We start from the raw sequence: 14,313 nt of genomic DNA on the forward strand, positions 1-14,313 counted from the left end.
GATTTCTTAAACTCCCAGCGTCTCTGGAACCTATTATGACATTTAACAGTTTAACCTTCAGTATCATTTTTTTTTTAGGAATGACGGCTAAAAAAGAAAAATTTGTTAGATCTAATCTTGCCCGTGCATGATTTTAACATCTTTTAGGGTATAATGCAGGTATGTTGCTGTACTGTAAACAGGGTGTGAAGAATATTTCTCAAAATTGCAAGGGGACTTTCACATAGAACATGAAAGGCAAAAATGGTTCACTATTTGGTGGCTTTCTTGAAGCTATTTTAAAAATGCATTGTTGAAGGTTAGCAAAGTGCTAACTTCTTAATTTGAAACTACAGATTAGTACTTAATTTTAATTATTAATATACTTAGACTTTTGCCAAATGGACTTTTTCAGTAAAAAATTCATGAGTTTTCTTTTACCTATTCTTTAGCCCCCCCATGATCAGCCTTTTTGTTAATTTCTTTATTATATAGTTTGAGAGTAGATGTGGATTTTCTTCCAAACACATAAAATTTCCATAAAGATTTCTTTTTTTTTTAAGATTTCTTTTGAAACTTTATAATATTTACTATTTCAGGGGTTAAAAATCATGGTCTGAACAAACTTATTTCAGTCACTTCCTAATAATTACACAAAACACAGTAGTAATTTGCAGGTTAACGGAATGACTCAAGTTCTGCCATTAAAAAATCCAAAAACTCTTTATTTGCTTTAAGAAAATTAAGGCAAGGGATTTCCCTGGTGGCGCAGTGGTTAAGAATCCGCCTGTCAATGCAGGGAACACGGGTTCGAGCCCTGGTCCAGGAAGATCCCACATGCCGTGGAGCAACTAAGCCTGTGCGCCACAACTAGTGAGCCTGCTCTTTTGAGCCCACAAGCCACAACTACTGAGCCCGGTGACACAACTACTGAAGCCCACATGCCTAGAGTCTGTGCTCCACAACAAGAGAAGCCACCACAGTGAGAAGCCCGTGCACCAAAACGAAGAATAGCCCCCGCTCGCTGCAACTAGAGAAAGCCCGCACGCAACAACGAAGACCCAACACAGTTGAAAATAAACAAATAAATTTACAAAAAAAAAGGATGAAAGAAAATTAAGGCAAAAAATATTTACTTATTTTAATTACATTCATTAATTTCATTCATTTATTGGAAAGCACTTATTGAGTGGATAACGTTTAGAGTGATTTTTTTTAAAGAATAAGATGGTGAAGAACCTTTCTATTTCAGTTCCAGCCCACTAAGTCCAAGGCAGTCCTGACATAGACTCCCTCAGACCCTTGGAGCAGTCTAGCCTTTCGAAGAGTCACACCCAATACACAGTTTGTATAGAAAAGCTGGTTTATATAACACCACAATATTCTCAAATGATTCACAATTCACTGAAACTTCAAAATACTTCCTGTCCAAAGGAACAGGACAGGAAGAACAAATTGAATCTGCATGCACCCATATTCCATTTACCATACTGAACATTTTTAGACCTGACCTGTTAACTGAGATTATTAATTCAGGGCTGGCTGGCAGCCTGGATTTTATGTCTTCTGGATTATAAGAATGGCTGTCGTGGAATCTGTTTGATGAAATCTTCCTTAGAGAACAGGATGAACTTCCTATGCCCTTTTGATCACGGGTCCACATAATGGGAAGTATAAAACCCAAACTTCCTATTTATTCAGAGGCTAAAATCTTCCTACTGCTACTAAGCTTGGCCAGTAATATCCAAATACTCATTTCAATTTATGATTTTCACTTTAGCATCTGGGTTAAAAAGATTCCAAAATAAAGGGATCAAATGTTAAAAACAAACAGAATAAAACTAATAAACCTAGGGCTATTTGGGGACAGGCAAAGCAACAATGCTGTGGTCTCACTGATTAGACTTTCTCTGCACACATCAGTGCTACAAAGAAAGAAGCTTGACTGTAAGGTCAAGGGATAAATATATTGGAAATATAATGAGAAAAATCATGTTGGACTGCAGAGAAATTTTGCCTTGTTACAGAAATTCAGTCCACTTCTGACTTTGCACAAATTGTAGTAATAAAGTGCATGGAGCCAACAGGAAGACTGATCAACCAGTAGAAACCACCAGGTGGATTCAGGTTGAATATAAGATCTCTGAAAAAAGTCCCGACCAACCAGAGCCTCCAGTTTAAGATCAACTCATCAAACCACTTCTCTTACCCAGGGATAACTCCAGATCTTTCCCCCAGTTTAGATAAAAGGACATCACCAAAGAAGGTCAGATGCAGAGATAAGCTGTCCCCAGTCCTCCTAGGGATGTAGATAAGAATTCAAGTGTTCTATTTTGAATTCCTATTGCAGCCACTCCCAGTTCCCTCCAAAAGGTAGCAGCTATAGAATTTGGAGATTCAAAGCAATTCAAAAAAGTAAAATGACTACAGTCCTGGCTGTCAAATCAAAAGGTCATTATTGCAAAGCCGTTTCTTTAACTTAGGAAGGTCCCTCCCAGAAGAGTCCATGCATAAATTGTTTATTAAGGCAATTGGGATACTAAATTGTTACTCGTGGAAGCAGTATATGCTGTTGTATTCTGGGCCATCTTTAAATACGAATACATATATAACTCACCTTGGTTATAAAACTAAAAAAAAATAAAATAACATAACCAAATAATCAATATTCTTCTTTGTCTCAAAAACACATCATATCACTGCAAGATATCTCTCTGGTTATCAAACCTGGGCCTGAACCGAGTAAGCCCAAGTGGTTTGGTCAATCTCACAAAGAAACTGGAAATAGAGTTGTTTAAAACTACATTCTCCCATTACTAAGACATAAATCAGAAGCTCAGATGATTACGTGCAACCTTGAAAATATCTGACTTAACTTGGCCAACAGACCTACTGGTAAAGAAGCATGTCTACAGTGTCTACCAAAGACTGGGGGAGGCAAAATTCATGTCAGTTTAGAGTAAGAGTAAGAAGGCATGTTACCTGGTCCCTCCAGAGAACTTATAGGTGAGTACCGGTGTAGCAGGCGTTTCCAAGGATTGGACATTTTTCAACATCAGGGAACAGGAACACGTGTTCAAACATCAGGGATGCCTCTCTGGAACCCTCCACAGCACGTTTGAAAATGGGCTTCATTGTGAAGTTTTACATGACATCCTTTTTAAAATGTAAAGTATCTTCCAAAATTAACCCCAGTTATAATTTTGGCATGTAACATGAGAATCAATTTTGGGACACATTACAATAGCTGCACCAAACACTTCATTGTGTGTGCATGCACACGCATACCTAGAAGCATAATTCCTCTTTGGGATGACAACTAAGTAAACTTTGCAGGCAGAATATAGTGCTTTATACACCACTTCTGAAAGGTAGTAATAATAACTAATAAATTAAATAGTAAGGAGTAAATTAGAAAGACTCCAATAGATTCTCGTTTTTACCTTGTGCTTAAGTTAAAGGGTAAATGTTTTCCCAGCTTGCAAACAGGAGGCTGCTGGGGAAGAAGGAAGAGCTAGATTATATGGGATTCCTTCTAGCTCATGAAAGATAAGTATAAATTCCTAGATTCTTCTCTATTGATTCAGTAAAAATGGAAGGTACTCTCAGCAGCCGGAGGCTTCTAATTTAAATTCCATTTTATACTTTGAACCAGAACAACGTGTTTTCACAGAGTTCCTGCAGCGCTGGGAGCACAGCCTGGGCACAAGTGTCTCCTAAGAAGCAGCCATCGGGCGCAGGGGTTTGAGGAAGCGAAGAGAAGGCGTTTCTTTCACCTGTTCTGCCGGAGACATGGCCATATTCAGGCAGCGCGTTCCCACCAGCCTTGCACACCCTGGTTTTGGCCCCCAAGTCCGTCCCCTCGGTAAAAGCCGGGGTTCTTCTGCACCTGGTACCTCATCTCACATTCAAAAGGAATGTGTCCGAAAAGAGGGTAAGGAAAGCCACCTGCTGTTGCGCTTACATAATAAATGTCTTTTTATTCATTGTGAACCAGTCGGCTCAAGGTACATTCTGGAAGGCACCTCCGCCTGCCTTCGTTGAGTCCCGGGTAAGAAAGCAGCCTCAGCCCCGCGCCGGGCGGGCGGGCGCCCCCTGGTGGCCCGACGGGCCGTGAGCGTAGCGGCGCTTGAGTTCACCCGGAGGCTCAAAGGACTCGGGCGTCGGGCGAGCGGCCAGAGCTGGGGTGGGGTGGGGGGGCAGTCGTTCCGTGTCCTCAGGCCCGGGGACGCCGTGGAGCAGGCGGACGTAGCCCGGTCCACCCTCACCCGAGGGGTGGGGGGACGTAGGCCAGCGCCCGGAAATAACGCATGCCACTTCCCCTGCCACCTCTGGGTCCAAACCTCGGGCGAGGAGAGAGAGCCCTAGAGAAACATGGAGAAGGCAGGGCGAGAGCGCAGCGCGGCCGGGAACGGTCCGGGGACGTTCCAGGACGAGAGCTCGGGAGAAGGCAACGAGTGCCAGGGTAGCTGTGAACGGATGTGGGCTGGAGCCGGACCCGGGAAATCTAGCACCAACCACGTTTTCCTAGCACTGTTTCAAGAACTCTAACCCCAGCACGGCGAGATCGCAGGTGCTCTTCGGGAGTTTTGACCGTGCTTCTCTGTAAAGTAAAACCGTTCTGTAAATCATTAGAATCCAATATTAGGAGTGTGTTGGGAGGGGTGTTAATTTCCCACCGGTGCTCTCACGTGCAAGCACGTTTCTTAGTAAATGAACGGCAGTTAGAGCAGTGCATATGTATGCATTTTCTATCTTTATATACGTATACATATTTTCTTAAAGTGGGAAAACACAGACCACCTTCAAAATGGACAATAGGATCTTCTTGGGAAATGTTCTACGTGACAAGGAGAGTCGGAAATGAAGGGTGACTCTTTAAGTGGAGGAGGACATCTGCAGTGAAACAGCGTGCCCCCTCCCATTTCAGAAGCCCCTGATGTCGCCCTTAGTAATTGTTTATGTGTGTATGACTGAATTAACTAATTTTAAGAAGGCCTGTATTGTACAGTTTCCTTCCGCTGTTGCGTCAAACAAAACAGTAAGAAAGATCTTCAGAAAGCCTCCATCTGTAGCTAACTGCCCCTTTAAAATTAAAATCTAATATTAAACCGAAAAACGACACAATCAAAAGCAAATCCCAGCAAGAGCAGAAGGCACTTGAAACTCGAATCTGCATTCCGTTCCTCTCGTACGCAGCTCTGAGGTGGGAGTGGCGGTTTGTGCTGGTGCCTGGTGTATAATCGGGTTAATCCAGTAGACAAAGAATAAACCAATAGCCCTCCCACCTCACTTCCCGCTCCCCTTCCCCTCCCCCTTCTTCTCTCCCCGTCGCCCCCTCGAGGGGGAACAGAAAAGGGGAGAGGTTGGCTTGCAATGGATTCCGAATAAAGTCTCAAAACCTGCAACTTGTTTTTAATGCTAACGCTGCGTGGCCCGGATTAGTTTGAAATGTTCATTCCCTTTTCCTAGTGGCGGGGAGAAAGTTCCCTAAGGCCAGCCGAACTAAGGCTCGTCCTCATGGCCCCTGGGGAAACCTTAAGGTCAGTGTTTCCTTGAAACTAGATAAACTGACCCCGCCGTGCCCAGCCCGGCCCCGCGGGCACCCCGCGTGACGGCGCCCGGGCGGCAGGACCAGCCTAGGGACGCGCGGGGCGGCGCAGTTGCCCTTTTGAATGCCTCCTGCGGCTCGGAGCGCTGGCGGGCGCTGGAGTGTGAGTGAATGTAGCCCCGCGGAGCCAATGAGCTGGGACCGGATGCGATATATCCTCTGGGACAACAACTGCTCTGTTCCGCCTCGGATCCACATGACGCCATTTACTGCTGCCGCGGCCGCCGCAGAGCTGCTCCCTGCCTCCTCCGGAAAGGCGAGGGCGCAAGCCAACGGCGGGCCCCCCCGTCCGGGCCCCAGACCCTCCCCCTTCTCCTCCTCCTTCGCACCCACCGCCCCCGCCTCGGCCTCGCCGCCGCGCCTCCACAACGCCCAGTCTGCACCGCCGAGAGCTGCGCGCCGCAGCGCGAGCGGAGGAGAGGGGCCGGCGGAGCGCGCAGCGCCCAGGCCCCCGCGCCCGCCCGGCCCGCAGCCCTGCCGCCCCGCGCCCCCGCGCCGCCTCCGCTCGGACGCGGCCGCGCGACTTGGCCATCTGGCTTTAGGTTCTCTGTAAGGCCGTTTTCTTTTCTCATTCGCTCATCTGCCAAGAAAGGAGACTCGCCGTTGGCGCTTTGGCCTCCAGTTCATTGAGAAAAAAGAGGAAATACTCCGCGTGCGCTTTTAGAAAGGGGGTCGCCTCCAGCCCCGAACTCCAGAGTGTTCATCGCCTGGGGACTTCGCTCCGGATTTTCCTCTCCTTTTCTCGTCCAGCCGATTGCTCGGAAGTTAGGCTGAAGCAGAGTTTAGAAGCAAGAGGGGGAAAAGTTTGCATCGGGGCTGGATTTATTTGCACATCGCAGGAAGAAGAGAATCCAACGGAGAGGGGTTGGTGCAAAGCCGCGATCACGGTGAGGCGCGTTTGGCTGGCTCTTCCCCGTCCTGGCTCCGTGGCCGGCGCGTTGTGGGCAACATGGAGTAGGTGCAGCCGGACCGGGAGTGGGGTCTGTCTCTCCTCCGGCCTCCCTTTCTCTAACCCCGCAGGTTTTCCGTGGGGAACCCGGGAGCTGCCCGCCGGTCTGCCTTGCCTCGGGCTCTGTCTGCCTCGGCGGGGGCTGCAGGGCGCGCCGGGTGCAGTGTCCCCGACCCCACGCGCCCGCGCTCTGGGGGGTTGGGGTGGCGGACGGCTCGCGGCGAGTCGGGTCCCGGCGGTGCACTGGCCGCGAATTGGGCGCTTAGAGCGGGAGAGGGAGAGAAAACACTTTGTGTTTTCCAGGTCGCCGTTGCAGGCGCCCGCATTGCTAACCTGTTCCTCTCCGGGGAAGGCACGTCCTGAGAGAGGCTGTCCCGAGGCAGGGGCGCCGGGGTTACCGAGGGAGCGTGGGTAGCTCGCCTCGCGGGGGCAGCTAGACCTCGCGGGTGAAAAAAGGACAGGGTGCCGGGTGGAGGGAGCCTCCGCCTCTGCTCGGTGTGAACACAGGCGAGCACGGAGCCGGGTGGGAGCGTCGCCCTGCCTGGCGCCGCGTCTCTGCGGTTCGGAAGTGCAGCTTTCTCTTTTTTCCGTTCGCCGTGGTCGGCTTGGGTCATGCTTTTTTTTATTTTTGGAAGATTGGGCCGACCCAGCACAGGAAGAAAGTCATCAAGCGGTCGCGATCGTTTTCCATTACCTGAAAGTAGGTGGCAAAAGTGGCTAAGGTTTGTTTTTTTTTTCCCTCCCTTTTCCTTTGATGGGCTGATCCACTTTTTTGTTGCTGCTGCTGTTTCTTAATTCGGAATCTTGTGCGTTTTTACAAAGCGGTTTCTGTGTCGGTTTGCCCCACCCTTGCTTGTGCTGAAGTCCTTTCCCCCTAATCCTTAGTCTGATCACACACTGTCCTTAATGGGGGTTTCAAAGCGGGGGGCGGGGGGGCGGGGGCGAGGGAGCGGGGGAAGGAGGGGTGCTGCGAAGGAGGCCAGGGATAAGCAGAAATCTCTCTAGTAAACCTCCTTACCCGCAAAGATGCTACTTTGCACTGCAAGCAAATCTGCGCGGAAACTTTCCAGTTTAGGGATCTGGGTCTTGCACGCCCGGCGTGGGACCCTGGAAAATGTTCTTTCTTTTAAAAGCATTTTTTATTTGACTTTAAGAAGTATATACATGTATATAGATATATATTTTTTCAATATATAGGCGTTTGCAGATTGCAGGCAATGCCCCTTCGGTCAGCGCAGGGTGGAGTCGCCCGGTGTGCATGGGTTAGACCTCGAAGTCCCGGCTCTATGTCCAAGGCAGGGCCAGTGCCCCGTGTTCGAGGGCCTTGGCCGGAACGTGCTGCGATGGGCGGTGTGACCTCCGCCTAAGGGTGGAGTGGCTCCCTCTTGGAGCTGGGAGGCAGTTCTCTGGGGTGGGGGAGATTCTATCTGCGAATGAAGAGAGGGGGAAGCGCGCTCTAGCGTTTCAGGGCACGTCCCCTTCCGAGGCGCCCGCGTCCCCCGCCTGTCTGTCCGTCTCGGAATTGTGCGCAGGGGGGCCAGCTTGGCTTCTGGGCTGCGTCAGTCCTCCCGGAAAAAAGTCCCTTGGGGCTCCGACTGTGTGTCCCACCTGCTGGGGACCGTGTCGGGGCGCAGATAGAGCCGATAAACGGAGTGAAAGCAAAGAGCAGCGCGATCTCGTCTAGCCTGTCTGTTGGAACTGAGATCCGGTCTCCAGCTCTGCCTTTTTCCGAATTGGAAGGCGTGTGTCACCTGCCTGTGTCTCTTTTCTAAAAAGCCAGACTGGATGAAGGTCCACTTTTGCGCGTTTTTAGTCATTGTAGACTTGGCTGGCAAAGGGGGTGGTAGTTTTGAAATTTTACAGAGAGGTGGCGATTTAAGCGGTTACTTGTCAGGATGATAGATTTGAGATGTGACACTTGAATTTTTAAAACACTTCCTGTTACCGCCAATCAGTTTATGTTCTCAATTATTAGGTTCTTGGAAATGCGCAAAGTAGTTAAGATTTTGGCAGAATTTAAAATGTTCTCCAAGGCTCTCGGGTTGTACAATATGTGATTCTCAAGTTGTTGGGAAGTTGAAAATAAGTTCCTGTCTTTTTGTTGCTCCTGGTGTAAGTTTGCTTTATTGTAGTCCTGGCACCTGACAGGATTTGAATTGGTGTGTTTTTAATTCTATTACTTTGTGCTACTGTGTAGTTAATGATAATTCATGATTGTTATATAAAATGTATAACTATTCCTGGGGGGGGATATTTACTTTTTTGCATGTCAGATTCATCCTATGAGGTTTTATAAAGTTACAGAATAGTTCAAGGTATCTGATGCAAAAGCAGACTTAATTAAGAACCAAGAATTTCTAGGCTGTATTTATTGATGTTTAAGGCAAAAATGACCATGATAAGTTTAAACCTGTTTCAGAATCTGAAAAGGTATTCAACTTTTGAAAATGTCAGTATCAATGTTATATTCCAACACTACTTTCCCACAGTGTTTTACATGGAACCTGAACCTTGCAGATTTTATGCTTATTTGAGTAAGGAATTGTTACTTACGCGATTGAAACACAGATCAGCTTGGTGTCACCACACATCACAGGATTAAAGAATTGATGCACAGCCATAATTTTTACTTTTTGGTACAGGCGTGGATCAGATGGCTGTCCGAATACCCTCCACAGCAACTCCGCTTGAAAGCCTGTTTCTCTAGGGGAAGTGGGGAGTGAAGAGTTAACTCAAGGGGGTGGAGAGTGGGAAGTATCCTGGAGTGTAAACCGTCTCCTTCCTCTTGGTTTCCGCAGGAATTCAGATGTGTTCTAAGCCTGCTGGGGTGAGCATACTTCCAAGACCTGATGGAGGCCAGAGCTCAGAGTGGCAGCGGATCGCAGCCCTTGCTGCAGGCACCCCGTGACGCTGGCAGGCAGCGTGGGGAGCCCGACCCCAGAGACGCCCTCGCCCAGCAGGTACACGTGCTGTCTCTGGATCAGATCAGAGCCATCCGAAACACCAATGAGTACACAGAGGGGCCTACTGTGGTCCCCAGACCTGGGCTCAAGCCTGCACCTCGCCCCTCCGCTCAGCACAAGCACGAGAGACTCCACGGTCTGCCTGAGCACCGCCAGCCCCCCAGGCCCCAGCACTCACAGGCCCACGCTTCTGCGAGGGCCACTCTGTCCAGGTCCGTCAGCACAGTCAGCTCGGGGTCTCGCAGCAGTACTAGGACAAGTACCAGCAGCATTTCCTCTGAACAGAGGCTCTTGGGATCATCCTTCTCCTCGGGGCCTGTTGCTGATGGGATAATCCGGGTGCAGCCCAAATCAGAGCTCCAGCCAGGTGAGCTTAAGCCGCTGAGCAAGGAGGATTTGGGGCTGCACGCCTACAGGTGTGAGGACTGCGGCAAGTGCAAATGTAAGGAGTGCACCTACCCAAGGCCTCTGCCATCAGACTGGATCTGCCACGAGCAGTGCCTTTGCTCGGCCCAGAACGTGATCGACTACGGGACCTGCGTGTGCTGTGTGAAAGGCCTCTTCTATCACTGTTCTAATGATGACGAGGACAACTGTGCTGACAACCCGTGTTCCTGCAGCCAGTCTCACTGTTGTACACGGTGGTCGGCCATGGGCGTCATGTCCCTCTTTTTGCCTTGTTTATGGTGTTACCTTCCAGCCAAGGGTTGCCTTAAATTGTGCCAGGGGTGTTATGACCGGGTGAACAGGCCTGGATGCCGTTGTAAAAATTCAAACACAGTCTGCTGCAAAGTTCCCACTGTCCCACCCAGGAACTTTGAAAAACCAACATAGCATCATTAATCAGGAATATTGCTGTGATAAGGATTGTTCCCTTTTTTTTTTTTTCTTTTTTTTAACACACACATATGCAACCAACTAAACAGTTAGAAATCTTGGCACTGTTGATAGAGGGTTGGGATATCCTTTGCTGTTTGCAGTGAAATGCTTTTTGTCCATGTGCCATTTTACGCGTGTTAGAATTCAGCTAATGGAGCTCAGAGTATGTGATGCAGATCTTGGCAACCTACATGTTGCATAAGCTAAAGCAACAGACACTCCTAGGCAAAGTTTTTGTTTGTGAATAGTACTTGCAAAATTTGTAAATTAGCAAATGACTTTTTTTCCCCATTGTTTTCTCCAGAGATAATGTGCTATATTTTTGTATATACAATAATATTTGCAACTGTGAAAAACAAGTTGTGCCATACTATATGGCACAGTCACAAAATATTATACTAATATGTTGTACATTCGGAAGAATGTGAATCAATCAGTATGTTTTTAGATTGTATTTTGCCTTACAGAAAGCCTTTATTGTAAGACTCTGATTTCCCTTTGGACTTCATGTATATTGTACAGTTACAGTAAAATTCTACCTTTATTTTCTAATTTTTTCAACATATTGTTTAGTGTAAAGAATATTTATTTGAAGTTTTATTATTTTATAAAGAAGAATATTTATTTTAAGAGGCATCTTACAAATTTTGCCCCTTTTATGAGGATGGGATAGCTGCTGCAAATGAGGGGTTACAGATGCATATGTTCAATATAAAATAGAAAATATATTAACGTTTGAAATTAAACTGAGCTGGATTGTCTTATTTTACCTTTTCTTTTGTTTTTTGAAGTGAAAAACCATTTTATGTCAAGGATAGCACTTCAGTGAAATTGTTTCACTTATCTATGAGATTATCTTATGGTTGCTGCTTTAAAGTAGAGTGGAGATTCGGTGATTTTCAGAGATAACTCTAGCCATCAGGAGAGAAATAGCTGAGCACCTGACTCAGTAGTATAAATCATATGAGGGCTCATTTTCGGCTCCTGTTGTTTTACTGATTTGCAGACTAGCCTTTGTTTTGCAGGTTTAAAAAAAAAAGTCTTATTCATTCAGGAGACTTCCCTAAAAGATGAACCATTAGACTTTTTCTTTATATACAATATTAAGAATGAATGTCATAAGGCTAATTCAAGACCAGAGAAATGAGTTCATTTCAACAAATATTAATTGACTGTCCTCTGTGTGTCAGGCACGCAGTATACACAGATCAATGCTTATAATTGAGGCAAAAATGTTTTCTTGACTTAGCAGATCATGGCTCTGTTTTTTCTAGTCTCTTTGGTTTTAGACTCTTAAGTTTATCACCATGATACCAAGTTCCTTATGTTAGAAAAGACATGGAAAACATAACTTGTTTTGGTTCAGGCACTGGGTATCATGAAATTTCATCCTGTGTTGGTCTAATAATTCAAGCACAAGCAGGCCAACTTGAGAGGCCCTGTTGTATTTATTTAATCAAATTATCCAGAAAATTGTTAAATTTTACACTGGGAAAAGATGCAGAATGGCAAAAAAGTCAGTGTTTGCGGTTATCTTTTGGACGCAAACACAGCAAGCTGCTAAAAGCCCATCTTGACAAATATTGGGTTTTCTTACTTGTAATAAGTCACTTGATTAATTAGTCACTTTATGGCTGATTTTTTTTTTTTCCCAAAGCACAACCTTTTGCTGCCAAGAATCACCGGAAGTCTAGGAAATGATTTACCTGACATTATTGTTTAATCTCTCGTTTCCTGTTCTAAGGCTCCTTCTCTTAGGTTAAGAGCTCTTAGTACAGGCTGTCTTCTGTTTTGTTTTTTGAAATTGGCTTTCAAGAAACTATATAGTCTCCTAAACCAAGACATTGCTATAAGGACCTTCAGTTTTCTCTAAGCTTTCTCCAAAAAAAACCCCCCAAAAAACACAAGGGTAAATCAATTTAGAAATTACTCTTAAGTTTCAACTCTGGGATACTGAATGTTGCAATTCTAATACTCATATCTAACCATTATGGTCTAAGAGGAATTAAAATATTGAAAAACAATAGGACAGGGTTCCTTATTCATCACACAGTTTTCAGGATTTGTAAAGCACAAAAATTTTGACTCCCAGTTTCTGACTGTGTATCAGAAACTGCCATACGCACTGAGAACTTTTTTGTACAGAAATTGTGAGAGTCCTTTTTTTTTTTTTTTTTAAACCACATGAGCAGCTTTCAAAGTGTTATATAGACAAATTGAATCAGATGCAATTCGGTGTTTATTGAAGATGTAGAATAAAGACCTCTTTCCATGGTTATGGAATCAATCTCTGATCGTGTAGCCTAGGGATTTGCATTTTTAATCATTCCACTAGTGATTATGTACAGTTTGAGAACTACTGACCTAGATATTGCTTTCTAATTTAGCTTTTTTTTTTTTAATGGAGTCCATTGTAAAGCATAATTCACGAGTTTGAATGTAGAACATAGTGATAAACCAGCTGAAGTTAGAAGAGGACTTGGTGTAAGTCTATATGAAGTCTTGATCAAAATTATTTAAAGATAAATAAGGAAAACTGGATTCCTCAAGAAGCTTCTAACTAACTATTAAATGTTGAGTTTGTCTATAAACCAGTATAGAATTCATTTTCAGAATATAAAGAATGTTTCTCTCTAAACAGATTGAAAACAGATGGTGCTAACTCTTCAGTGTGTTAAAGAGTTTTTAAATATTCCAGATCATCTCACTGAGGTAAAGGAATAATCACCTCAAGTTCTTTTCTTTTTTTTTTTTTTTGCGGTACGCGGGCCTCTCACTGTTGTGGCCTCTCACTTTGCGGAGCACAGGCTCCGGACGCGCAGGCTCAGCGGCCATGGCTCACGGGTCCAGCCGCTCCGCGGCATGTGGGATCTTCCCGGACCGGGGCACGAACCCGCGTCCCCTGCATCGGCAGGCAGGCGGACTCTCAACCACTGCGCCACCAGGGAAGCCCCTCACCTCAAATTCTTAATCTCAAGTTCGTGAAAATTCTTATTATAAATACCAGTTGATAATGCAATGGCCATTATTCGGATATTGTGATAGATTAAAAGTATAATGATACAGCCAACATTAGCTGACCCCTTACCATTTAGGGGCCTCTTAACTATATATTTTTCTGGTTTCTTGCCTTTTTATTTTTTTAGAAACCTGTGCATTCTCTATATTGAGATTCATTTAAGGATGACAACTTGATTGCTGTTACTGAAAACAGTCATTTATGTGTGTTGAGGAGGAGACTAAGGCCCTGCCAGGTTTCTCCATGTTGGAGCATGCTCTGGGCATTGTCTGTGAAAGAAGAAAGCCAAAACCAAATACAGGTACTCTCAACCAAACTGCATGACTTTTTTCTCCAATACACCTTTGTCTCAAGGACTGCTTGCCTCCAGGATATATAAGATAGTGATAATGTCAGATAAATGAGTTTGCTCTTTGCACAGTGCAGTGAGGTATTGGATAGACAGTTGATGGGTTTAATGCTTTTGAACGTATATGTCAGAACTTTCAAGGGTTTAATGGGTTTCGAGTTTCACTTGTAGTTATATCCAAATCTGGCCGTTTGCCTTCCTCTCTTAAATATGCAGAAGGACCAGGATGTACGTGCAAAAGTCTCAACTTTGAAAATGGGTTAAACTGTGTAGATCAAAAACATTAAGTTTGTCATCTTGTGCGCAATCTTTTACACTACTTTAGTAAAGAACAATAAAAATAGGCATTAACTAGTTACATCAATACTGTATCAGTATCCATTCTTTGGTTTTCAATATTCATTAAGACACAAGTCATGTTAATTTCTACTTTAATTAGGCCAGTTGCCTCATTTCTCTGCAAGATACCAAGGGTGGGTCTCCAATGACTGAAGACTAGAGCAGAATTTTAAAATCAGGCCTGTCTCATTTGGCTGAACTGATCACTAGAGTGAAGCTTTACGT

The 14,313-nt window shown here is 45.3% G+C and overlaps 1 protein-coding gene and 1 pseudogene across 1 annotated transcript; one reads left to right on the forward strand and one right to left on the reverse strand.

Annotated features, from left to right (window-relative positions):
- Positions 1 to 531: 531 nt before the first annotated feature.
- On the reverse strand, positions 532 to 6,172 carry LOC149746833 (uncharacterized; annotated as a pseudogene).
- On the forward strand, positions 5,677 to 14,113 carry SPRY2 (sprouty RTK signaling antagonist 2). Its single transcript, XM_022576954.3, has 2 exons — positions 5,677 to 6,477; positions 9,338 to 14,113. Exon 2 carries the CDS (start codon positions 9,389 to 9,391, stop codon positions 10,334 to 10,336), a length of 948 nt encoding a protein of 315 aa, XP_022432662.1. The 5' UTR covers positions 5,677 to 6,477; positions 9,338 to 9,388; the 3' UTR covers positions 10,337 to 14,113.
- Positions 14,114 to 14,313: the final 200 nt, after the last annotated feature.

Source organism: Delphinapterus leucas, chromosome 18 (genome assembly GCF_059928025.1).
Source record: "Delphinapterus leucas isolate spDelLeu-1000000601 "Yukka" chromosome 18, BTC_Dleu_Yukka2, whole genome shotgun sequence".
NCBI lineage: Eukaryota > Metazoa > Chordata > Mammalia > Artiodactyla > Monodontidae > Delphinapterus > Delphinapterus leucas.